The 25,954-nt window shown below is 46.0% G+C and overlaps 2 protein-coding genes across 2 annotated transcripts; one reads left to right on the top strand and one right to left on the bottom strand.

The window, feature by feature from the left end:
* The first annotated feature begins 4,511 nt into the window (after positions 1-4,511).
* LOC135891253 (olfactory receptor 52E4-like) lies at positions 4,512-5,459 on the top strand. Its single transcript, XM_065418772.1, has one exon. The coding sequence runs from the start codon at positions 4,512-4,514 to the stop codon at positions 5,457-5,459; it is 948 nt and encodes a 315-aa protein (XP_065274844.1).
* Positions 5,460-19,538: 14,079 nt separating this feature from the next.
* LOC135881163 (olfactory receptor 52R1-like) lies at positions 19,539-20,423 on the bottom strand. Its single transcript, XM_065407713.1, has one exon. The coding sequence runs from the start codon at positions 20,421-20,423 to the stop codon at positions 19,539-19,541; it is 885 nt and encodes a 294-aa protein (XP_065263785.1).
* Positions 20,424-25,954: the final 5,531 nt, after the last annotated feature.

The following is a 25,954-nucleotide window of genomic DNA, read 5'->3' as shown; positions in this document are numbered from 1 at the left end:
GTTGCTTGTCTACAGCCTGTTTACACTCAGACACTTCCTTCTCCTCTAGAGGCTGTGCGAACCCCACTGGGATTACACAGAGCTATACTATAAACTGTGCACAACGTGTGTCGGGTCTCGGCGTGGGATGCTGCTGCATATGCTGGGTTGAGAGAGGTGTGGGTCACGGATACCTGAGGGGGATTCCTAAGGAGACCACTTCGATCTCAGAATTCACAGGTACCCATCTCTTGATGAGGAGTTCACATGATTGACAAACCCTGTGCAACATGGGTGTGGTGGGATAGAGAGTAAGTCTGTGGTCCTTTCCGCTCTACACATCCATGAAACATCCCGGGGCCCTTGCCATAAGTGATGAGTTTGGTAAAGAATCACTGGACAAAATGTCACTGATTTCTGTGCACTCCTGCGCTTCCTGCCTGATGGACTCCAGCCCCAAGGTGGTGCATTTCAGTGGCACAGTGAAACCTTCAGGATGAAAGATGTTAGTAGATGTGCAATACAAGGCCAAATTCTGAGACCACGGCCCGTGCTTTGCTCAGGCCCAGTGAGGCAAAACTCCCCTTGGAGAAAGAACTGAGTACAGATGTCAGGAGTCAACTGTGTGTTAATGCACAGACACTGTCACCCCCTCCTCTTGCATTTCAGGGCTCTGTCTGTTAATGGGGTAGAGGGACAGGGGCTGTTACCTGACTTCTATCTGCTGGTAAGCTTGGAGGTGCTAGGGCTCCTCACTAGAACAATAATGAGCATTTTTCAAGATGGGTAACACATACTTTCTCCTAGATTCATTCCAGAAGTTGGCTGCATTGTTATGCTTGAAACTTTCAAAAAAAACCCAACAATTCTGCTCAAAGCATGGGAAATTTCAGTCCAAACAACTAAAATCTGGCAAACTTATAAGCAACTGGAAATAAGGTCTTCTAATGGAAGGTGTCAGACAGCCTTAACTACAGGTGATGCCACCAGCACCACCTACAATGGCCAATGCATTTGTAAATCCCATTCTTCTGTGCTCTTCATGCCAAGAATATTGGTAGCAAGGAGTACTACAGGGCAAATATGAATTACGGTAGCAATTACCTTTTCTCGATGTTATATGTTCAGACTACTTTCAATTTAACTAAATGTTCCTGTGTTCATGTTATGAGACACATTAAATAGAAATGCCTGATCTACTTTCTTTATCAATAGATCCATAGGGTTTAAGGTCAGAAGGGACCATTTGATCATCCAGTCTGACCTCCTGTAAAACACAGGCCCATTAAATTTCACTCAGTTTCCTCTGGATTGAGCCGAAAGACTTGTGTGTGACTAAGGCCAGGTCTACACTAGGATTTTACATCATAGAATGGTAGAGCCATAGAGTTATAAGGGAACGCAAAGGACAGCTAGTCTATCCCTCTGACAAGATGCAGGATTTGTTTTGTCTTAGTCATCTAAGACTGATGGCTATTCACATGTCTTTGGAAAACCTCCATAGTGGGAGCTTCCATGACTTCCCTGGGAGTCTCTTCAATTGGGCTCCTGTAGTTAAAGTTAGGAAGATTTTCCTGAAATTTAATTTATATCTTCTATGCTGCAATTTGAACCCAGTGCCTCTTATCCTGCCCTTCTGTGGTAAGACAGAATAACTTTCCTCTACCTTTTTATGGCAGCCTTTCAAGTGTTTGAAGACCACTATCATGTCCCCCATCAATCTCCTCTTTTCCAAATAAACATACTGGTTCCTTTGGCTTGCTCATACGGCTTGCATTCCATCCCTTGTGTAACATTTGTTACTTGCCTATAGATCCTTTCCAGCTTCTCTACATCCTTTCCATACATTGGTGAGCAAAATTGGACACATTACTCCAATTGAGACCTAACCCACACCGAGTAGAGGAATACTATCACATACCATGACTTGCATGTTATAATTCTGCTAATATAACAAAACATAGTATTTGCCTTTTTTAAAACATTTTTCCTAATGTCCAACCTAAACCTCCCTTGCTGCAATTTAAGTTCATTGCTTCTTGTCTTCTCTTCAGAGGTTAAGGAGAACACTTTTTTTCTCTCCTTGTAATAACCTTTTAGGTATTTGAACAGTTATCATGTCCCCCTTCAGTGTTCTCTTATTCAGACTAAATAAACCTAGATCTTTCAGTCTTCCCTCAGAGGTCGTGTTTTCAAGACCCCCAATCATCCTTTTCTGACTATCACTTATCACTTTATTATCTTCTAGATGTTTACAAATTGATTCCTTAATAAATTGCTACATTCTCTTACCTGGTACAGAAGTTATGCTGACTGGTCTGGGTTTCCCTTATTCCTTTTTATAGATAGGCACTATATGTGCTCTTTTCCAGTTGTCCGGAATCTCCACTGTGTCCCATGACTTTTCAAAGATAAGAGCTAATGGCTCAGATATCTCCTCAGTCAGTTCCTTAGGAGTATTCTAGGATGCATTTCATTAGGCCCTGGTGACTTGAAGATATCTAACTTGTCCAAGTAACTTTTAACTTCTTCTTTCCATACTTTAGCATCTGAACCTACCCCATTTTCACTGGCATTCTCTCTGTTAGGTGTCAAAACACCACCAACATTCTTGGTGAAAACGAAATGAACAATGGTTAATCACCCTCCTTGCTAAATATTTGGCCCTAATTTCGAGCTGGAATTTGCCTGGCTTCAGCTTCCAGCCCTTAGGTCTTGCTTAGCCTTTCTCTGGTAGATTACAGAGCCCATTATTACCCATGATTTTCATCCCATGAAAGTCTCCGCTTGATCATCTTTTTGATAAGTTAAAGAGAGATACACCTTCAAGTCTAACAATGCGGCTTTTTCTCTATCCTCCAAGAATTTTTCTGGCTCTTTTCTGCACCCTCTCTAAGTTTTCAACATCTTTTTTCAAATGTGGACCCCAGAACTGGATGCAGTTTATTTCACCAATCGCATGTGAAGAGGTCAAATCCTTCCCCTGCTCCAACTCACCAACTCAATATTTTCCCCTACTAAATCAAATGACTCTGAGAAATCAAGGTACGTTGCATCTGCACTGTTCCCTTGATCCACCAAATGTGAATCCGTGATCAACCAATGTGTACTCTCATAAAAGGATGAAATCAGGTTTATTTGACAAGCTCTGTCTTGCATAGACCCTGTTGGTGACTGGCATTACTTACATTTCTAGATTTTTCTTTGAACTAATCCCATACCAGGTTTTCCATTGTTTCTTAACCTTGTCAATTCTTTTATAAAAAAAACCCCTTTCCCTTTATTTTTTAATACTTTACATTTAACACAGGAATTGACATACATTTTGTCTAGGATTTCATTTGTTCTTAATATACATAATAACCTCCTTTTTGTAATCCATAGCCCTGCCAAACTTGGAGTTTTCCCTGATGACTTAATATTCCTGATAAATTTTCTTAACTTCCGATTTCTATTCTTGGCTCGCTATTTTCCCGTTTTCCTCTTTGTTACATATTGCTTCCCTCCTCCTAAATGCTGCCTTCACTTTACCACTAAACTGCGGTTGTACCGAAAGTTGTTCACTTTGTTAACTGTGGAATCATGAGTTTTCCGCTATCTAATAAACTTTTATCAAAGAATTACCAATATAAATTCATATTTTTTGTCTAAATTTTTCCTCCCAATCAGTTTTGCTGACAATTTTCCTCAGCTTTGGGGAATTAGTCCTCTTGGAGCACTAAGTGTCTATCGATAGTACTGTTTGGGAACTGTCCATTTGAATGTAAATCAGTTTCATTTTTTATTTCCTCTCTTATATCATATGCTCTCACCTTTGTCTCTAAAGAGTCCCAGTCTTTTAGATCCTTAGTAGAGACTGGGTGACCAAAACTGAACACATTCCCGAACATGTTATGCTCCATCCCATATCTTAGAGATCTGAACATTCTTTTGTTTTGTCCACTGCTGGGAATGAGCATGTGTTTCTCTTGAGCTGCTATCAATGGCGCCCAGGTCTTTTCCCTGAGATATGTTCTAGTTGGCATGTTTCTCCCAGCACATGTATGTGGAAAAGTTTGTTTTTTCCCCTCTCTGATTTTGAGCAACTGGATGAATGGGGAACTCCCTTCAGAATAGACTCCCTATCCTGGCTCTCATTGCATTAAGGAAGAATGATGGATAACCAGTATCCGTACTTGTGTTTCCTGCTGGTGCCTCTTAAGTTTCCCCCACCAAAAAGTGCAGGAATTATTAATGCAGGGAGCACAATGAAAATATGGAATTGGACTTAGTAGGGTCATTGTTCATAGTTATTTTATCTGAATAATGAATATGTCATTTTTCAGTGTGTGAAGAGCGATTAATCTGCTTCTCCCATGAGAACAGCCTCCAATAGTGCATGTAGTGCACTATTAACGTTGTCTCTCCATTCAGGCATTTCTACTGTGACCATCACCCGAGACCCTGAGAACACACAGAAAGTCAGGGGAGCAAACGGTACATGCAGGAGACCACCCTTATGCCTCAGAGTTGAACACTTTCTCCCCTACGCTATGTCAGATTCGAACACAACCAACTTCACAAACCCCTCCACCTTTATCCTACTTGGCATTCCTGGCCTGGAGGCAGCCCATCTCTGGATCTCCATCCCCTTCTGCGCTATGTACGCCATAGCCATCTTGGGGAACTTCACCATCCTGTTCATCGTGAAGAGGGAGTCGAGCCTCCATGGGCCCATGTTCTATTTCCTCTGCATGCTGGCCGTCACCGACCTGGTCCTGTCCACATCAACCATACCGAAAATGCTGAGCATCTTCTGGTTCAGTTCCAGGGAGATCAGTTTCAGTGCCTGCCTCACCCAGATGTATTTCGTTCTCTCCTTCTCTGGGATGGAGTCCGGAATCCTCGTGGCCATGGCTTTTGATCGCTATGTGGCCATCTGCAATCCTCTGAGATATTCCACAACCCTGACAAACTCTGCTGTGGCCAAGATAGGCCTGGCCGTGGTGCTGCGGAGTGGCATACTCACATTACCCTATCCCTTCCTGGCGAGGCAGTGGCCATATTGCAGAACCAACATTATCCCCCACTTCTATTGTGGGCATATAGCTGTGGTGAAGCTGGCCTGCGCTGACATCCGCATCAGTAGTTACTATGGCCTGTTTGATCTTTTCTCTGAGATTGGAATGGACGTGTTTTTTATTTCTGTATCCTATATTCTGATCCTCCGGGCCATCTTCCGCCTCCCCACAAAGGATGCCCGGCTGAAAACTTTTGGGACCTGCATCTCTCATCTTTGTGCCGTCTCAGCTTTGTACGTCCCAGATTTCTTCTCCTCCCTCATTCAGCGGTTTGGCCACAATGTGCCACTGCATTTCCTCATTCTCATTAACAGTCTGTACCACTTGGTGCCCCCTGTGCTACACCCCATCATTTATGGGGTGAGGACCAAACAGATCCGCGGAAGGCTGCTCCAGCTCCTTACTCATAAAGGGACCTAAATGTTTTCTCCTTGTGCTCTGGCTCTCAGATTGAGCTCTGTGCAGAGCTGGCTGGTCCATGGTGCTGGGGCTTCTTCCCTGAATCGCTTCCTGGACAGACAGAGAGACATTAAACCCTTTCCTGTCCTTACTGTGCTGTGTCAATGTGATGAAGTGTGGAATCAGTCTATGTAAACAACACTGGGTTGCCAGCTTTCTAATTGCTGATAGCTGGATCCCTGTGCGAAGAGGTGTCAGGAAATAAATCAGGGGAGACACAGCCGTCCGACCGATAGATGGCTGGCACAAACAGGACAACACAAGAGTGTTTTCACTTATAGCTAAACTTTACTTAATCTCAAGCACTTACCCACGTGCGCAACAGGTTAGTGAAACACCCCCAACCCTTGATAATTACCAAAGCTGAGTGTGGCTCTCGAGTGGCACAGCGGCAGCCCGTCTGCCTGTGGGGAACACAAGATGCATCCAGAGGGAGAGACCAGTCCCGATGAGTCCCCCACTATCTCAAGCTTTTCCCCCTTATTTATACATTAGTAATACAATGACATGTCCCTTAAAGAAAACTTGTCAAGCAAACAGTTCCAATGGGCAAGCAAGTGGCTTCTTCTGGTTATTGATTAACCAGGTGTGGGTTTTTCCAGAGCTTGCAGCCTTGAGACCCCAATAGACATTCCCGAGGGCACATCCTGCTCTTTTCAAATGCATGTATCAGCAACTTCAACACAATTCTTATCAGGAAGGACGTGGGGTCAAGCTGCCCTTTCTGTGGCACCCAAACCTCCCCTCTTCTCCTGCCTTGGTCAAGCTGCATGGCCACTTTACAACCTGCTGACTAGGTTGCTTTTTAACAATAAGCCATAGTGGTTTTAGGCACTTTACTGGTTTGCCAAAGTCTCCCCGTACACATGCTGTCACGAGTACCCCCCTTATCTTTGGTCTCGGTATGCAAATGAAGTGGGGCAGATCCGAACAGCCGAACCAGTTAATATTTCTGTTGATCCTTCTAAATCACTTCCAAGGGTACCAGAGTACCCACTGTGTCCTGAAACAGAGGAGGGAATAGCTCCAGTAATGGATTCTTTGTTACAGCAGAGTATTATTGTTCCTACTACTAGTTCTTGCAATATGCCTATTTTCCCTGTAAAGAAACCAGGAAAGAACACCTATCGCTTTGTTCAAGATCTCGGTGCGGTTAATGCTGTTGTTGTGCCCTCATTTCCGATGGTCCCAAACCTGGCTACGATTCTTTCTTGTATTCCCCCTACAGCCACTGACTTTACTGTTGTGGACCTTTGTTCAGCTTTCTTTTCCATCCCCATTCACCCTGACAGCCAATACTTGTTCGTCTTCACCTATAAAGGGGGCCAGTACACCTGGACTCGCTTACCCCAGGGTTATACTGAATCTCCATCCCTGTTTACCCAGATCTTAAAGAAGGATCTGGACGATGTAGTCTTTCCAGGAAAATCTGTACTCATACAATATGTGGATAATCTTTTGTTGGCTTCCCCTTCCTTTGATCCTGTAAAGCTGATACTTTGGTTCTTTTGACTGCTCTTGCTGCCAATGGTCACAAAGCATTTCAGGAAAAACTCCAGCTGTGTCAGCCCAGAGTTCATTACCTTGGTCAAGCTATTTCACCTGGCGCTCGCTATTTGTCAGATTCTCGCATTACAGCCATTTTAAATATGCCTAGGCCTTTTACTATTTCTCAAATGCGAGCTTTTCTTGGTATAACTGGGTACTGCAGACAGTGGATTTTGGGTTATGTGACAGTGATTAAGCCATTCCAGGATCTGACTAAGTCAGTCACCGCTGAGGCACTTCCATGGTTCCCAGAGGCTGAACAAGCCTTTGTGGCCACTAAGCAGGCCCTTTCCAGTGCCCCGGCCCTGGGGCTTCCTGATTAGGCTAAACCATTTATTCTTTGCTGTCACAAGCATAACGGGTTTGCCTTAACTGTGCTAACACAAAACCACGGAGATAAACACCGCCCACTTGCTTATTATAGCCCTGCCCTGGATGCTGTGGCAGCCGGATTTCCTCCGTGTTTATGGGCTGGAGCAGCAGCTGCTCTGTTTGTGCAGCTGGCTGAAGCTATAGTCCTAGGATCACCCTGGACTGTTGCTGTACCTCATGCTGTGGCAGCTCTGCTGTTGAAATCTAAGACACAACATCTGTCTACTTCCCGCCTCACCAAATATGAGCTTGTGTTGCTGTCTTCGTCTCATATTACCTTGGCTCGCTGCCCCATTCTAAATCCTGTTTCTTTATTGCCTGGGCTGGAGGATGGGGAGCCACATGAGTGTGTCGCCGTGACTTCTGTTCTTACCTGTCCGAGAGACGACCTTATGGATATGCCTTTGCAGAATCCTGATCTCATTTATTGTGTGGATGGCTTGTGCTAGCGAATTCTGGTTGCTGGTTATGCTGTATGTTCCTCATATTCTGTTATTGAAAGTGCCTTTCTTCCTTCTGTGTTTTCAGCCAGGTTGCTGAGCTTATAGCCTTGACCTGAGCCTGTACTTTAGCTCAGGATCAAGCAGTTACTATTTATACAGATTCTCACTATGCCTTTGGGGTGGTACTTGATTATGGTTTACTTTGGAAGTACAGGCGTTTCCTTACATCCACTGGTTCCCCTAGTAAGAATAGTCTGTATGTATCTGCTCTTTTTGGATGCCCTTTTATTACCCAAAGCTGTTGCTGCTGTTAAATGTACAGCTCACCAGACCCCTCATGATGAAGTTACACGTGGAAATGCTTTGGCTTATTCTACAGCCAAAACGGAGGCCCTTTCTGCCCCTCAGGCTGTTTATACTTGTGGCTTGATTGAGCAACCTCCACTAGCTTCCCTTGAAGATCCAGGAGGTGGCACCAGAAGCTGAGAAAAGTTCTTGGAGTGTTGCTGGGTGCATTTTACATCCTGATCGCCTTTGGCACTTCCCGGACGGCCGCCTGGTTGCGCCCAGGGTGCTCTTACCCTATTTTGCTCGGATGCACCATGGAGTGGGGATGATTGCTGCAGTTAGACAAGACTGGTTTGCACCGGATTTTTCCTCTGTGGCCCAGCACTACTGCCAACAATGTACGATCTGCCAGCAGCACAATGTTGGTAAAGCTGTTAAAGTTAGGCAGGCAGCACATCCCCCGCCCTGGAGACATTTTGTAAATATTCAGATTGATTTTATTCAAATGTCTAAATGTTGTAATTATGAGTATGTTAGGGTTACCATATGTCTGGTTTTTCCCGGACATGTCCGGCTTTTTGGTACTCAAACCCCCGTCCGGGGGGAATTGCCAAAAAGCCGAACATGTCCGGGAAAAATACCCCCGGCCAGGCACTTCCCCTCCCGTGGCTGCTGTGATCCTCCCCTGACTCTTCGGGTCTGTTTAAGAGCCGAGCTGCCCGAGCGCTACCGGCTTCGGGCAGCCCCCATGCCTCCAGACCCTGCGCCGCCGGCCGGGCACTTCCCCTCCCGGGCTCCGAGGGCGCAGGGTCCAGAGGCATGGGGGCTGCCCAAAGCCGGTAGCGCTCGGGCAGCTTGGCTCTTAAACAGAGCCGAAGAGTCAGGGGAGGAGCACAGCAGCCGGAGCCCGGGAGGGGAAGTGCCCGGCTGGGGGCGCAGGGTCCGGAGGCATGGGGGCTGCCCGAAGCCCGAGCGCTACCGGCTTCACGGTTTGCCGGGCAGCCTCCAGACCCTGCGCCCCTGGCTGGGCGCTTCCCCTCCCGGGCTCCAGCTGCGCTGGGGAAGCGCCGGCCGGGGGCGCAGGGTCTGGAGGCTGCCCGGCAAACCGTGAAGCCGGTAGCGCTCGGGCAGCCCTTTTCGCGTGGCTGGGAGGGAGGAGGGGGAGTTAGGGCGGGGACTTTGGGGAAGGGGCGGGGAATGGGCAGCGTTGGGGCGGGGAAGGGGCGGAGTTGGGGTGGGGCCGGGGTTGGGAAAGGGGCGGGGCCAGGGCCCGTGGAGTGTTCTCTTTTTTTATTTTTTAAATATGGTAACCCTAAGTATGTGTTAGTTCTAGTTGATGTATTTTCAAATTGGGTTGAGGCCTTCCCTTGCAGAAAGGCAGATGCCAAAACTGTTGTGAAACATTTGCTTAAGGATTTTGTACCACGATTTGGCATACCTGTGAGTATTAACAGTGATCGTGAAACTCATTTTACCAGAAGGACTGTAAAAGAGTTATGTGCAGCTTTGCAGATTCAGCACAACCTCCACTGCCCCCACCACCTGCAGTCTTCCTGGACAGTGGAACGTCAAAATGGGATTTTGAAAAATAAACTGGCCAAGATCTGTGCTGAGGGAAACTTAAAGTGGCCAGATGCCCTCCCATTAGCATTGATGTATATGAGGGCCACTCCCAATCGAAGGACCGTACTCAGCCTGCATGAGATTCTAACAGGACGCCAGATGCGGCTTCCAGCGGCACCTCCGCTGACCCTTGCCCAGATGGACATTCATTTAATGGATGACACAATGCTTAATTATTTCCAGGCACTAATGAAATGTGTCAGGTGTCTTTATACACAGGTGAAAGAAGCACTACCAAAGGATCCTGAGCAGCCCTGCCATTCGCTGGAACCAGGAGACTGGGTCTACATAAAGGTCCATCAGTGAGAGACCGCCCTGGCCCCGCGCTGGACAGACCCATAACAAGTCCTGTTAACTACCAACACCTCTGTGAAGTGCCAAGGACTAACTGCCTGGACCCATGCTTCGCACTGCAAAAAGGCCCCTCCACCGCGAGATGGCTCTCCGATTGATGAGCGGGCTGGCTCTCCTTCTGGTGCTACTGTTCCTTCTGGACAGCAGGAGAAAAGGACAAGGTGAAGTGCTAGTAACCTCTCCCTTGTCCACTGACAGAACTACCATGCATTTGGATTTTGCTGGAAGACCCAAATCATTACAGGGTGAAGTGCTAGTAACCTCTCCCCTGTACAATGCTAAACCATCACGGTTCCAAGAGAGAAGAAGGAACACTCACTCCACTGAAACCACCAAGGTCCAGAAATTCCTGACTACAAAAGACATTAAGAATTAGCCCTGGTGGAGAAGATGGAGTATTGTAAATTGGCAGGGAGGGAACTGCAGGACAGCGCTTGAGAATGTGGAGTTGAGTGGTGGGGTGTTTTTTTTTCCCGGGGGCTGGGCTCTGCACTTACGGACAAGTACCATCAGGATGCACTGCCCTCCCTAATTGGCTTCCGGAGGATGAATACCAAAGACACCTTGCTGCCACGAACATTACCCCCACCATCCCCTCCACCTCTGCCACCACCCCTGAAATTTACCCGAATACACATAATACTGTATATTCTAATGAAACCCAATGGCCAAGAGCTTCACATCTTAGTGATTTACTATAATTTTGTTCAGAAAAAATATTTTTTAAGGTTCAGAATAGTTCATATGAGTGAACAATTGAGTGGAAAACAAATGGGTTGGTGGAAATAGAAATATATGATATCACAACAAATGAGCCCCAGAAATCAGAAATTGAGATTAATGGGTTCTATGATGGGGTTGATATGATGGCCGTTCCTGGAGTTTGCAGTATGTTAGATGAAAGAGGCCCTTACTGTTATTTGGTCACCCAATTAGTGAGCAATCAAATGTATACTGAAAGAGTTTGTTCTGCAACCAGAAATTTTACCTGTACTGAAATAATTCCAGTAACTAATAATTTAACCTGCACCATATTGCAATATACCCCTCCTATGCTATTAATGTTAATGCCTCTCGGAAGTACATAAAAAGTGTTTAGCCAACAGATGTGGTATAGTACTTCACCAAAGAGAGATGTGTTAGGATATCGATGGACTGTGATTAATACTAACTCTGGGGACTATAAAATTCACACTGCCCTTATCCAGCTTCCAAGTCACCTCCACATATCCTAATTGCTCAAAAGGGGCTGCCATTAGGTTAGCACAACAAAGGGCCTGGGTCTCCTCTAGAAAGAAGAGGGACTTGGCCGGACACTTATGGGATGGTGTCAATAGCACGGCTGCAATTTGGAATATTTATAAAGGCCAACAACATGAAGAAAAATTAGGACAATTGGAAAAGGCCACAGGTCTTATTACTGGAGGACAGTTAACCCAGGTGCAGGCTGGAGTTGGTGAATTACATGTTATTTCCACCCTTAGTTCAATAACCCAGAAACTTCTGACGACGATGGTGCTAAATATCACTGAGGCTGGGAAGGCATTGCAGTGGGATCTGGCTTGTTCAGAAATTCAGGATTTCCTGAATGACCAGCTGATGGCCATTCGGAGTGATCTTGAGCATCAGGCTTGGCCCACTGCCCTTACAGATACTTCAGGAGTACCATCTGATCTGTGGCCATGGAGACATACTTGGAGACTTTCTGGGTGGAAGTGCAGATGTTCCCAGTGCTCCTTCCAAGCATACGGACCGACTGGGGGGATGTGGGCTCCCACATACCGAATCCTGCCGGGTCCGTGAGGAGGATGCATGTGGGATTGGATAATTCACGGAGATATTTGGGAAATTGAACTACCCGGTATGTCTAACTGATTTATAGTCAGTGCTCCTGGAATAACACCCGACATTTGGATAGGGATAGGGAGTCAATGGACACTTTGGCCGTTAGAAACCCCACAGCTTCAGTATGTATGTAAACTGAAGCCCGGGGAAGTTGTCACTGTTCATGACTACGTTTGCTGGGAGGGTAGGGGACAAGGAACTACCCTGACAGGACACCTGCTTTTCCAAGCTAATAACAGCTGTGTGTATGTTAAGGCCACCACTTTGCAAGACATACATTTTAATCTCACCACTGCTGCAGGCAATAATATCATTTATTGGCCTGCGGATAGAATTCTACAATCAGCCCTTAAGTTTCAGATACCCTTTCATTGGACTGCCTTAGTACCTGATTGGTTCCAAATTTTGCTTTCACTCTACCAGAGGTCCAGAAAATCTCTGAATTACAAGGGAAAATTCATATGCTCCAAAATATGTATCAGCATGAAAAGTATGCTTTTCATACAGCCTATAGAGTGTCTACTTTATGTACTAAGTATGATGTATTGTGTTTTGTGACTAAGGTTATAAAACAACCCCATTATATTATTACAATGGGAATGTTAATGCTCAACTAAAACCCAGAAGGCTGAATTATTAGATCTAGAATCAGAAATACAAGTTTTAATGAAAATGGAGGTTTAGGACTGATAGTTGTGCTGGAAACACAAAACGGGGGAGTGTGGAAGTGGAGAAAGGGATAAAGGGAATTTGAATGTAGATATCTTAATCTCTAGGAATAGAGCAAGAGTCAAGCTAACACTAAATCTAATAATGTGAGACTTGAAGGCAAGGCCTGGGCGAGTGGGAAGCGAGTGGGAACAAACTGTAAGAGATACTGTTTTGACCTTGTGTTAGATAAGAATGGAAAGTAGACTGTAAGAGAAATTGCTGAGAAAAGTAAGATATCAGGAAGAAAATGTATAAACAAAATGCAGTGGTTGATCATTATTATATGTAACAAAAGCTTGCCTTAATTGTTTATCTGGGAGACCTGCCTAGGTAGGGGAATCCCTGCCCGTGTACTCTCCAGTGCAATTGCTCATAATAAAGCTTCCTCTGGCTTGTTGCTTCAAACTCAGTGAGGACTTGTTTTCTTCCACATCTGTAAGGGGAACGGGGCCAAAGGACGCAGACACATGCCTGGCCCCTGTGAGGGGCACAGGGCCAAAAGACTAAGACACATGCCCGTCCCTGTGAGAGGAATGGAGCTGAGAGACAGAGCCACAAACCCGGCCCCTGTCAGGGGAACAGGGCGGAGAGACACAGCCACATGCCCAGTTCCTGTGAAGGGAATGGGGTAGAGAGAAGACAGATGCCCGGCCACTGTGGGGGGAACAGAGCATATAGATGCAGACACACCCTCAGCCCCTGCGAGGGGAATGTGACTGAGAGAGGCAGACACACAGACAACCCTTGTGAGAGGAATGGGGCTGAAAAACATTGACAGACACCCAGCCTGTATGAGGGGAACTGGAGGGTAGAGATAGCTCAGTGGTTTGAGCATTGGTCTGCTGAACCAAGGGTTGTGAGTTCAATCCTTGAGAAGGCCATTTAGGCATCTGGGGCACACACACACAAAAAAGTTGGGCATTGGCCTTCCTCTGAGCAGTGGGTTGAACTAGCTGATCTTTTGAGGTCCCTTCCCACCCTGATATACTTAATACTCCAAAATGGCTAATTCCACAGAGCACAGCAGAACTGATTAGGAGGAAAAGTTGAGTCCTTTAAGAAGAGTTTATTAGATACTTAAAAAGCCCCATTTCCACAGTCAAGAAAGTGGACACCTTTTGCTAAAAGTCCAGATGAGTGGCAAAATGAAGGCAGCAATTGCGGGGTGGGAAGCAATATAAGAACATAAGAATGTAAGAATGGCCTTACTGGGTCAACCAAGGGTCCATCTAGCCCAGTATCCTGTCTACCGACAATAGCCAGTGTCAGGTGCCCCAGAGGGAATTAACAGAACAGGGAATCAACAAGTGATCCATCCCCTATCGCTCATTCCCAGCTTCTGACAAACAGAGGCTAGGGACACCATCCCTGCCCATCCTGGCTAATAGCCATTGATGAACCTATCCTCCATTAATTTATCTAGTTCTTCTTTGTACCCTGTTGCGGTCTTGGCCTTCACAACAGCCTCTGGCAAGGAGTTCCACAGGTTGACTGTGCGTTCTATGAAGAAATACTTCCTTTTATTTCTTTTAAACCGGCTGCCTATTAATTTTATTTGGTGGTCCCTAGTTCTTGTGTCATGAGAAGTAGTAAGCAACACTTCCTTATCTACTTTCTCTATACCAGTCATGATTTTATAGACCTCAATCATATCTCCCCTTAGCCGTCTCTTTCCAAGCTGAAAAGTCTCAGTCTTATTAATCTCTCCTCACACAGAAGCCTTTCCATACCCCTAATCATTTATGTGGCCCTTTTCTGAACCTGTTCCAAGTCCAATATATCTTTTTTGAGATGAGGCGACCACAGCTGCACACAGTATTCAAGATGTGGGCATACCATGGATTTATATAGAGGCAACATGATATTTTCTGTCCTATTATCTATCCCTTTTTTAATTATTCCCAGCATTCTGTTCACTTTTTTTGACTGCCGCTGCACATTGAGGGGATATTTTCAGAGAACTATCCACAGTGACCCCAAGATCTCTTTTTTGAGTGGTATCAGCTAATTTAGAACCCATCATTTTATATGTATAGTTGTGATTATGCTTTTGTCACGGTTCCTTCCCCACTCTGAACTTTAGGGTACAGATGTAGGGACCTGCATGAAAACCTCTAAGCTTCTCTACCAGCTTAGATCTGATTTTGCTGCCACCACTCCCAATGTGCTAACTCCCTTCCCTGGGTAGCCTTGAGAGACTCCTCCACCAATTCCCTGGTGAACACTGATCCAAACCCCCTTGGATCTTAAAACAAGGAGGAATTAATCACTTCCCCCCTCCCCTTCCCTTCCCTTCCCCCCCCCCCACCAATTCCTGGTGAGTCCAGATCAATCCCCTTGGATCTTAAAACAAGGAAAAATCAATTAGGTTCTTTAAAAGAAGGCTTTTAATTAAAGAAAGAAAGGTAAAAATCATCTCTGTAAAATCAGGATGGAAAATAACTTTAGAGGGTAATCAAACTTAAAGAGCCCAGAGGAACCCCCTCTAGCCTTAGGTTCAAAGTTACAGCAAACAGAGATAAACACTCTAGCAAAAGGAACATTTACAAGTTGAGAAAACAAAGATAAAACTAACACGCCTTGCCTGGCTGTTACTTACAAGTTTGAAATATGAGAGACTTGTTCAGAAAGATTTGGAGAGCATGGATTGATGTCTGGTCCTTCTTAGTCCCAAGAGCGAACAACCCCCAAAAAACAAAGAGCACAAACAAAAGCCTTCCCCCCACCAAGATTTGAAAGTATCTTGTCCCCTTATTGGTCCTTTGGATCAGGTGTCAGCCAGGTTACTTGAGCTTCTTAACCCTTTACAGGTAAAAGGGTTTTGGTGTCTCTGGCCAGGAGGGATTATAGTATTGTACACAGGAGGGCTGTTACCCTTCCCTTTTAGTTATGACAGCTTTCTAATGTACATTAATTTGCATTTATCAGCATTAAATTCCATCTGCCATTTTGTTGCCCAGTCACCCAGTTTTGAGAGATCCTTTTGTAGCTCTTTGCACTCTGTCTGGGTCTTAACTCTCTTTAGTAATTTTGTATCATCTGCCAATTTGCCACCTCATGGTTTACCCCTTTTTTCCAGATTATTAATGAATATGGTGTATAGGACTGGTCCCAGAACAGACCCCTGGTGTACACCACTACTTTCCTCTCTCCAGTCTGGGAACTGACCGTTTATTCCTACCCTTTGTTTCCTATCTTTCAACCAGGTACCAATCCATTAGAGCACCTTCCCTCTTATCCCATGACAGCTTACTTTGCTTAACAGTGTTTTGTGAGATTTTGTCAAAGGCTTTCTGAAAATCTAAGTACACTATATCCACTGGATCCCCCTGTCCACATGGATGTTGACCCCCTCAAAGAATTCTGGTAGATTGGTGAGGCATAATTTCCCTTTACAAAAACCATGTTGACTCTTCCCCAACAAATTATATTCATCTCTGTGTCTGACAATTCCGTTATTTACTATAATTCAAACCAGTTTGACCGGTACTGAACTCAGGCTTACTGGCCTGCAATTGCCGGGATCACCTCTGGAGTCCCTTTTAAAAGTTGGTTTCACATTAGCTATCCTCCTGTCATCTGGTACAGAAGCTGATTTAAATGGTGGGTTACAAACCACAGTTAGTAGTTCTGAAATTTCACATATGAGTTTCTTCAGAACTTTTGGGTGAATACCATCTTGTCCTGGTGACATATTACAGTTTATTTTATGGATTTGTTCCAAAACGGATTTAACTTCCACTTTTTGCCTCTCACTGCTTCTTTTACTTCGTTGTTTAGCTACTTTTGGCACTTTTTTGTTCTGTTATTGTGTATATGTGGTGGAAATTGGTTTTCACTGACCACTCATCATGGAGTCCAGTGTCCGAGTGGTGAGCCAATACCTGGGATGCCTCAGGAGACTGCATTTTTGGCTTCTAGCTAACCAGTGTGGTGAGACAGTACTTTACATTTGTTGTTGGCTTGGAATAATCTAATGATAGAACACCCTCCAGTCTGGGGTGAGTTTGCCCTATTTCTCAGCAGTTTGTCCTGAATTTGGCATCCTCAGCTGTGTCCCACAGAAGCACGATAAAACACGGACACAGAGTTTATTGTGCACAAACAGGGAAGAATTGGTAGGGGAACTAGAAGTGGGTGGAAACATGGGCAGCACTGACCATGAGATGGTTGAGTTCAGGATCCTCACAAAAGGAATAAAGGAGAGTAGCAAAATACAGACCCTGGATTTCAGAAAAGCAGACTTTAACTCCCTTAGGGAGCTGATGGGCAGGATCCCCTGGGAGACTAATATGGGGGGGTGGAAGGAGTCCAGGAAAGCTGGCTGTATTTTAAAGAAGCCTTCTTGAGGGTGCAAGAACATACCATCCTGATATGCAGAAAGAATAGCAAATATGGCAGGCAACCAGCTTGGCTTAACAGAGAAATCTTACATGAGCTTAAACACAAAAAGGAACTTACAAGAAGTGGAAACTTGGACAGATGACTTGGGAGGAGTATAAAAATATTGCTCGAGCATGCAGGGGTGTAATCAGGAAGGCCAAAACACAACTGGACTTGCAGCTAGCAAGGGATGTGAAGGGTAACAAGAAGGGTTTCTACAGGTATGTTACCAAAAACTAAATGGACTGGGAAAGTGAGGGACCCTTACTGAATGGGGGAGGCAACCTAGTGACAGATGACGTGGAAAAAGCTGACGTACTCAATGCTTTTTTTGCCTCGGTCTTCACAGACAACGTCAGCTCCCACAGTGCTGTCCTGGGGTGACAGGACTCCTAGTTTATATTATGAGCTCTTGCACTCTCAGCAAGTTTGCAGATGACACTAAGCTGGGGCGGAGAGAGGTAGATACGCTGGAGGGTAAGGATAGGGTCCAGAGTGACCAAGACAAATTGGAGGATTGGGCCAAAAGAAATCTGATGAGTTTCAACAAGGAGAAGTCAGAGTCCTGTACTTAGGAAGAAGAAACCCATGCACTGCTACAGGCTGAGGACCGACTGGCTAAGCAGCTGTTCTGCAGAAAGGACCTGGGGGTTACAGTGGATGAGAAGCTGGATATGAGTCAGCAGTGTGCCCTCGTTGCCAAGAAGGTTAACGGCATATTGGGCTACATTAGTAGGAGTATTACCAGCACATCGATGGAACTGATTATCCCCGGTATTCGGCCCCAGTAAGGCCACGTCTGGAGTATTGCATTCAGTTTGTGCCCCCCACTACAAAAGGATGTGGACAAATTGGAAAGAGTCCAGCGGAGGGCAACACAAATGACTAGGGGGCTGGAGCACATGACTTAGGAGGAGAGGCTGAGGAAACTGGGCTGATTTAGTCTGCAGAAGAGAAGAGTGAGGGGTGATTTGATAGCAGCCTTCAGCTACCTGAAAGGGTGTTCCAAAGAGGATGGAGCTCGGCTGTTCTCAGTGGTGGCAGATGACAGAACAAGGAGCAATGGTCTCAAGTTGCAGTGGGGGAGGTCTAGGTTGGATATTAGGAAACACTTTTTCACTAGGAGGGTGGTGAAGCACTGGAATGGGTTACCTAGGGAGGTGGTGGAATCTCCATCCTTAGAGGTTTTTAAGGCCCAGCTTGACAAAGCCCTGGCTGGGATGATTTAGTTGGGGTTGGTCCTGGTTTGAGCAGGGGGTTAAACTAGATGATCTCTGAGGTCTCTTCCAACCCTAATCTTCTATGAATCTACGATTCTATGATGACGCTGCCTAGCAGCTTAGCTAAACAGCTTCTAGGTGTAGTGATCAAAATTGTCATGCAGAGCATATGTAAGACTCACCTTCAGTGTTCAGCTTCATAGCCAGATAATGGAAGATCTGCCATTTATCTTCTTCACTGTGAGCTACCAAAACCTCCCTGGCATCTGCCCAGCATCCCGCCTTCCCAGCTCACACGGGGGCTTATCCTATCACCTCACTTAGCTGTTGTCCTCTCTTACCCTGTCCCCAAGACCTGGCTTAGGGCAAAGGGCTCCCAGCCCATACCCATTGCAGGGACACTGCCAGCTACAGGCCCCCTGTCAGGAGGAACAAAATGGAGCTGAAAGCTAAGGAATTAAACCACACAATGGCCTCTTCCTTCAGGACTTTGTAGCTGAGCTTTAGGTCCCACAAGTTGTATGATGCACAATCTCACCCGCCTGCCTCAGAACGCTCCTCCCAACCCTCAGCTGCTTTTGTAAAGTTTTCTAGCTTCCCTCTCCACTGCTCATTGGTCTGTCAGCACAAGCGCTGTGTCCGCACTGCACTCACTACAGGCTCTTCGTCTGGCTGCAGCAGCTCCTGTCCCAACCCCAGAGCACAGGGAGGCCAGCTGGGGGAGCGCAGGGAGGTGGAGATAATCCAGAGAGTGACTGGGGCTGGGGACATGAGGAGCAAGTAACAGGGGTGGCGCTCTGGAGGAAGAAGCAGAAGAGTTGTGGGGCCTGGAGGAAGAGGTGGATAAGGGAGTGGGGCCTTGCAGGAATAGGTGGGAGAGTGAGAGGGGCCTTGTGGAAATGCGTGGGATGGGGGCAGGGGGCAAGGACTTGGGAATAGGTGGGGCAGGGCACAGGGCCTCAGGTGTCCAGTTACGAGCAATTAGAAAGGTGGCAACCCTATGAGTTAATGGGCTGTACCCAGACTGATTCCTCCGTTTGTCAGGCAGACACAGCACAGTGAGGCCAGGAAAAGATTTCATGTCCCTTTGACAGTGCAGTCAGTGTTTCAGGGAAGAGGGCCCAGCACTATGTCACAAGGGAGCTCTGAACGGAAACTCAATCTCAGAGTCAGAGCACCAGGAGAAAACTTTAGGCCACTTTATGAGTAAAGAGCCGGAGCAGCCTGTCCCGGATCAGTTTCGTCCTTACCCCTTAGATGATGGGGTTTAGCATGAGGGGCATAAAGATGTACAAGTTGGGAATGAGAACGTGGATATGCCCAGGCACATTCTGGCCAAACCAGTACATGAGGGAGATGAAGAGCCCTGGGACATAAGAGGCTAAAATGACACAGAGGTGGGAGCCGCAGGTCCCAAAAGTCTTGAGCCGGGCGTCCTTTGTGGGGAGGCTGAAGATGGCCCTGAGGATCTGGACATAGGAGATGGCAATAAAAATCCCATCCAGACCCATCACACAGAAAAGCACAAAGAGGCCATAGTAACTATTGACGTGGGTGTCAGCGCAGGCCAGCTTGACCACGGCTGTATGTGTGCAGAACGGCTGGGGGGCGATGTTGGTTGTGCAATATGGCCACTGCCTCACCAGGAAGGGATAGGGCAGAGCGACCATTCCGCCAAGCAGCACCACGGCCAGGCCAATATTGGCCACGAAGGGGTTTGTCAGGATGGTGGAATGTCTCAGGGGATCGCAGATGGCCACGTAGAGATCAAAAGCCATGGCCACGAGGATCCCAGACTCCATCAATGAGAAGCAGCGAATGAAGTACAGCTGGGTGAGGCAGGCACTGAAATCGATCTCCCTGGAATTGAACCAGAAGATTGCCAGCATTTTGGGCAGTGTGGATGTATACACAACCAGGTCAGTGACGGCCAGCATGCAGAGGAAATAGTACATGGGCCCATGGAGGCTCCGCTCCATCTTCACAATGAGCAGGATGGTGAAGTTCCCCAAGATGGCTATGGTGTACATGGTGCAGAAGGGGATGGAGATCCAGATGTGGGCTGCCTCCTGCCCAGGTATGCCCAGCAGGATGAAGGTGGAGGGGTTGGTGAAGTCAGTTGTGTTGGAATCTGACATGGAGGAGGGGGAAGGTGTCCAACTCTGAGGCTGAACGGTGTCTCCTGCATGTACTGTACGTTCCACTGGCTTCCTGTATGTGCCCAGGCTTTAGGGTGATGGTCGCAGTACAAATGCCTGTATGGAGAGACAATATTCATATGAGACACTACATGCACTACTGGAGGGTGTTCTCATGGGGGAAGCAGATTGGTTGCTCTTCACACACTGAAAAATGACATTTTCATTATTCAGATAAATGAATTATGAACACATGACCCAACTAATGAGAATTCCATATTTTATGGTGCTCTCTGCCTCAATAATTCCTACACATCTTGGTGTGGGAAACCTTAATAGACACCAGCAGGAAACACGATGGTGGATACTGGTTATTCATCACTGTTCCTTAGGCCTTCTCTACACTGCCAAGTTTTTTTGTCAAAAAGCAGCTTTTGGCAAAGAAACAGCGGAGGTGTCCACACTGCAAGGCCACTATTGACGATGGAACGCCTCAGTTTCAATGACATAATAAAACCACCTTGACAAGAGTTGTAAGATATTTTACGCAAAAGTTTTGTCGACGATGTGCCAGCATGGACACTTGCGCCCCCCTCCCAAAAGCATCCCACAATGCCCATGCTGACTGCTGTTGTCTTCTCTGCCCTGCAGCAAGGTAAACACCTTCTGCCCCTCCCTGTTTAAAGGCCTGGGAATTTTGAAATTCCCCTTCCTGTTTGGCGTGGAGAGCTCACACTGCCTCTTCTCAGGTAACCATTGTGGCTCCATGCAGCAAACGCTCTCCCTCTTGGACCACTGCGGAGGTGCTGGATCTGCTCAGTATTTGGGGAGAGGAGGCTGTGCAGTCCTAGCTGTGCTCCAGCTGAAGGAATTTTGACACCTAAGGGCAGATTTCGTGCAGCGTGTGGGAAAAGAGCTATGATTAGGACACACTGCAGTGCACAGGAAAGGTGAAGGAGCTGAGTGTCACATACCAGAAGTACCATCTATCCAAAGTGCCGTGAACCTGAAGGCAAGGGAGGAAATGGTCAGTCCGGTGCTGCTCCTCAGACCAGCCATTTTTATAAGGAGTTGGACGCTATCCTAGTCTGTGACATCACCTCCATGGCCATGAGCCCCGTGGATATTTTGGTAGCTCTGCAGATGATGCAACTGGAATTAACCCAGAGGAGAAAGTCATTGATAAAGAGATGGAGGCATTAGAAGATGTGGAGCTCATGCTGGGTTCGCCCAGTGCTGTGTCCTGTCAGGAGCTGTTCTCCACTCCAGAGGTGTGCAGCCAGTCTGGGCAGTCGCAATCAGGTGAGCCAGAAGCAGGAAAATAGACCCCTGGTAAGTGGTTTTGCTTTGTGAAGTGTGGAGGTTGTTGAGGGCAGAGAAATGTACAAGGCTGGCTGTGTTTCTGTGTGCTGGGCATTTCCCCGTGCAGCTAGGCAGTACGGTGGAACAGGGTGTTGATACACACTGAGGTTTCACAGGATTCCTCCAGAGAGTTTTCTAGGAAACTTTCTTACTTTCTTCCTTCCCCATTAAGTGACACTTTTCCGCCCCATTCTGCAATTACTTGGACAAGGACCATAGCAGCACACAGGCGAGCTGCATAGGCAGAAGCTGCTAACATGTAGTAGATGCACCCTTAGAATCATAGAATCATAGAATATCAGGGTTGGAAGGGACCTCAGGAGTCATCTAGTCCAACCCCCTGCACAAAGCAGGACCAATCCCCAACTAAATCATCCCAGCCAGGGGTTTGTCAACCTCCCTAGGTAACCCATTCCAGTGCTTCACCACCCGCCTAGTGAAAAAGTTTTTCCTAATATCCAACCTAAACTTCCCCCACTGCAACTTGAGACCATTGCTCCTTGTTCTGTCATCTGGTACCACTGAGAACAGTCTAGATCCATCCTTTTTGGAACCCCCCCTTCAGGTAGTTGAAGGCTGCTATCAAATCCCCCCTCATTCTTCTCTTCTGCAGACTAAACAATCCCAGTTCCCTCAGCCTCTCCTCATAAGTCATGTGCTCCAGCCCCCTAATCATTTTTGTTGCCTTCAAGATTGATTCCACTGCCATTCACGATGTGCTACTAACAGCTAGCAGATCAGTGGAGAGGAACATGGGATCCAATCCTGCACATAGAGATGGCGAGCTGAGCAGATGGAAAAATGTGGACTGCTGGGACAGAAAGCAATAGATCATGGGTCATTGAGCTCATAACCATGATGTGCTGCGATCTACTCCACCTATCGGCATAAGGTGTAGAGCTGAACTGTGGGATAGCTACTCACAATGCATTACTCTCACTGTCGCTGCAACCACCCCACATGTGGACGCACGATGCCAAAAGAGAAAGACAGTGTGAACATGCAACAACGATTTTCTTTTAAGGCTTTTTGGGTGTTGACCAAACTTTCGGTGAAAAATCTCTGCCATTGTAAACATAGCCTTCATGCAATGAATCCCAGGATAGAGAGTACATGCTGTAGGGAGTTCCCCATTCACCTCAAGACCTAATAACTCGAAGCTTAAGACAGACAAATTCCAGTTGGAAATAAAGGCCAAATGTTTAGCACTGAGAGTGATTAATCTTTGTAACAAACTGCGAAGGGAAGTGGTGCTGATCCTCCAACTCCTCATGGCTGCAGATCCAGACTGAATATTTTTCTGGAAGATCTGCATGCGGTATTGTCTACAAATAAAAAACTACAGCAGGGCTGCAATAGCACATTAGTGTAAGCACTTACCCCGACTGCAGGGGTTCTTCTATCAGCGTAGGTAATCCACCTCCCTGAGAGGTGGGAGCTAGGTTTTTCATAGATTCATAGATTCATAGATTCTAGGACTGGAAGGGACCTCGAGAGGTTATCAAGTCCAGTCCCCTGCCTGCATGGCAGGACCAAATACTGTCGAGACCATCCCTGATAGACATTTATCTAACCTACTCTTAAATAACTCCAGAGATGGAGATTCCACAACCTCCCTAGGCAATTTATTCCAATGTTTAACCACCATGACAGTTAGGAACTTTTTCCTAATGTCCAACCTAAACCTCCCTTGCTGCAGTTTAAGCCCATTCCTTCTTGTTCTATCCTTAGAGGCTAAGGTTTTCTCCCTCCTCCTTATGACACCCTTTTAGATACCTGAAAACTGCTATCATGTCCCCTTTCAGTCTTCTCTTTTCCAAACTAAACAAACCCAATTCTTTCAGCCTTCCTTCATAGGTCATGTTCTCAAGACCTTTAATCATTCTTGTTGCTCTTCTCTGGACCCTCTCAAATTTCACCACATCTTTCTTGAAAAGCGGTGCCCAGAACTGGACACACTACTCCAGCTGAGGCCTAACCAGAGCAGAGTAGAGCGGAAGAATGACTTCTCGTGTCTTGCTCACAACACACCTGTTAATACATCCCAGAATCATGTTTGCTTTTTTTGCAACAGCATCACAATGTTGACTCATATTTAGCTTGTGGTCCACTATAACCCCTAGATCCCTTTCTGCCGTACTCCTTCCTAGACAGTCTCTTCCCATTCTGTATGTGTGAAACTGATTGTTCCTTCCTAAGTGGAGCACTTTGCATTTGTCTTTGTTAAACTTCATCCTGTTTACTTCAGACCATTTCTCCAATTTGTCCAGATCATTTTGAATTATGAACCTATCCTCCAAAGCAGTTGCAATCCCTCCCAGTTTGGTATCATCTGCAAATGTAATAAGCATACTTTCTATGCCAATATCTAAGTCGTTAATGAATATATTGAACAGAGCCGGTCCCAAAACAGACCCCTGCGGAACCCCACTCGTTATGCCTTTCCAGCAGGATTGGGAACCATTAAGAACAACTCTCTGAGTCCGGTTATCCAGCCAGTTATGCACCCACCTTATAGTAGCCTCATCTAAATTGTATTTGCCTCGTTTATCGATAAGAATATCATGCGAGACCGTATCAAATGCCTTACTAAAGTCTAGATATACCACATCCACAGCTTCTCCCTTATCCACAAGACTCGTTATCCTATCAAAGAAAGCTATCAGATTGGTTTGACACGATTTGTTCTTTACAAATCCATGCTGGCTATTGCCTATCACCTTACCACCTTCCAAGTGTTTGCAGATCATTTCCTTAATTACTTGCTCCATTATCTTCTCTGGCACAGAAGTTAAACGATCTGGTCTGTAGTTTCCCGGGTTGTTTTTATTTCCCTTTTTTATAGATGGGCACTATATTTGCGCTTTTCCAGTCTTCTGGAATCGCTCCTGTCTCCCATGATTTTCCTAAGATAATAGCTAGAGGCTCATATACCTCCTCTATTAGCTCTTTGAGTATTCTAGGATGCATTTCATCAGGCCCTGGTGACTTGCAGGCATCTAACTTTTCTAAGTGATTTTTAACTTGTTCTTTTTTATTTTATCTGCTAAACCTACCCCCTTCCCATTAGCATTCACTATGTTAGGCATTCCTTCAGACTTCTCGGTGAAGACTGAAACAAAGAAGTCATTAAGCATCTCAGCCATTTCCAAGTTTCCTGTTACTGTTTCTCCCTCTTCACTGAGCAGTGGGCCTACCCTGTCTTTGGTCTTCCTCTTGCTTCTAATGTATTGATAAAAAGTCTTCTTGTTTCCCTTTATTCCCATAGCTAGTTTGAGCTCATTTTGTGCCTTTGCCTTTCTAATCTTTCCCTTGCATTCCTGTGTTGTTTGCCTATATTCATCCTTTGTAATCTGTCCTAGTTTCCATTTTTTTATATGACTCCTTTTTATTTTTTAGATCATGCAAGATCTCGTGGTTAAGCCAAGATGGTCTTTTGCCACATTTTCTATCTTTCCTACCCAGCAGAATAGCTTGCTTTTGGGCCCTTAATAGTGTCCCTTTGAAAAACTGCCAACTCTCCTGAGTTGTTTTTCTCCTGAGTTGTTTTTCCTCTCAGTCTTGATTTCCATGGGACCTTACCTATCAGCTCTCTGAGCGTACCAAAATCTGCCTTCCTGAAATCCATTGTCTCTATGAAAAATTCTCTGGAAGCCCCCATGGTGCAAAAAAAGCAAATGCAATTTTCATTTGCATTAGCAGAGGCATAGCATGCCAGTCATGGGAGGGGATAGTAGCATTTTGCTTGGTGCTGGTTAGGCCTCAGCTGGAGTACTGTGTCCAGTTTGGGTCTCCAATGTATAGGAAGGATGTAAAGAAACTGAAAAGGATCCAGAGTAGAGCAACAAAGATGATCCACAGGATGGAATGCAAGCCATACAAGCAAAGGCTTAAGGAACTGGGTATGTTTAGTTTGGAAAAAGGGGAATAAGGGGGGACATGACAGCGGTATTGAGATACTTGAAAGGCTGCCATAAAAAGATGGAGGAAAGTTGTTATCTCTTGCTACAGAGGGCAGGAGAAGAGGCAATATGTTCAAACTACAGCATAGCAGATTTTAATTAAATCTCAGATAAACTTCCAAACTGTAAGCAAAGGAGGTCCATGGAAGTGAAGCCTAGGCAGGTTGTGAAAAGTCCTTCACTGGAAGTTTCCAAAATGAGGCTGGA

Source organism: Emys orbicularis, chromosome 1 (genome assembly GCF_028017835.1).
Source record: "Emys orbicularis isolate rEmyOrb1 chromosome 1, rEmyOrb1.hap1, whole genome shotgun sequence".
In the NCBI taxonomy this organism is placed as follows: Eukaryota; Metazoa; Chordata; order Testudines; family Emydidae; genus Emys; species Emys orbicularis.
This window is presented reverse-complemented; position numbering and strand designations above follow the sequence as displayed.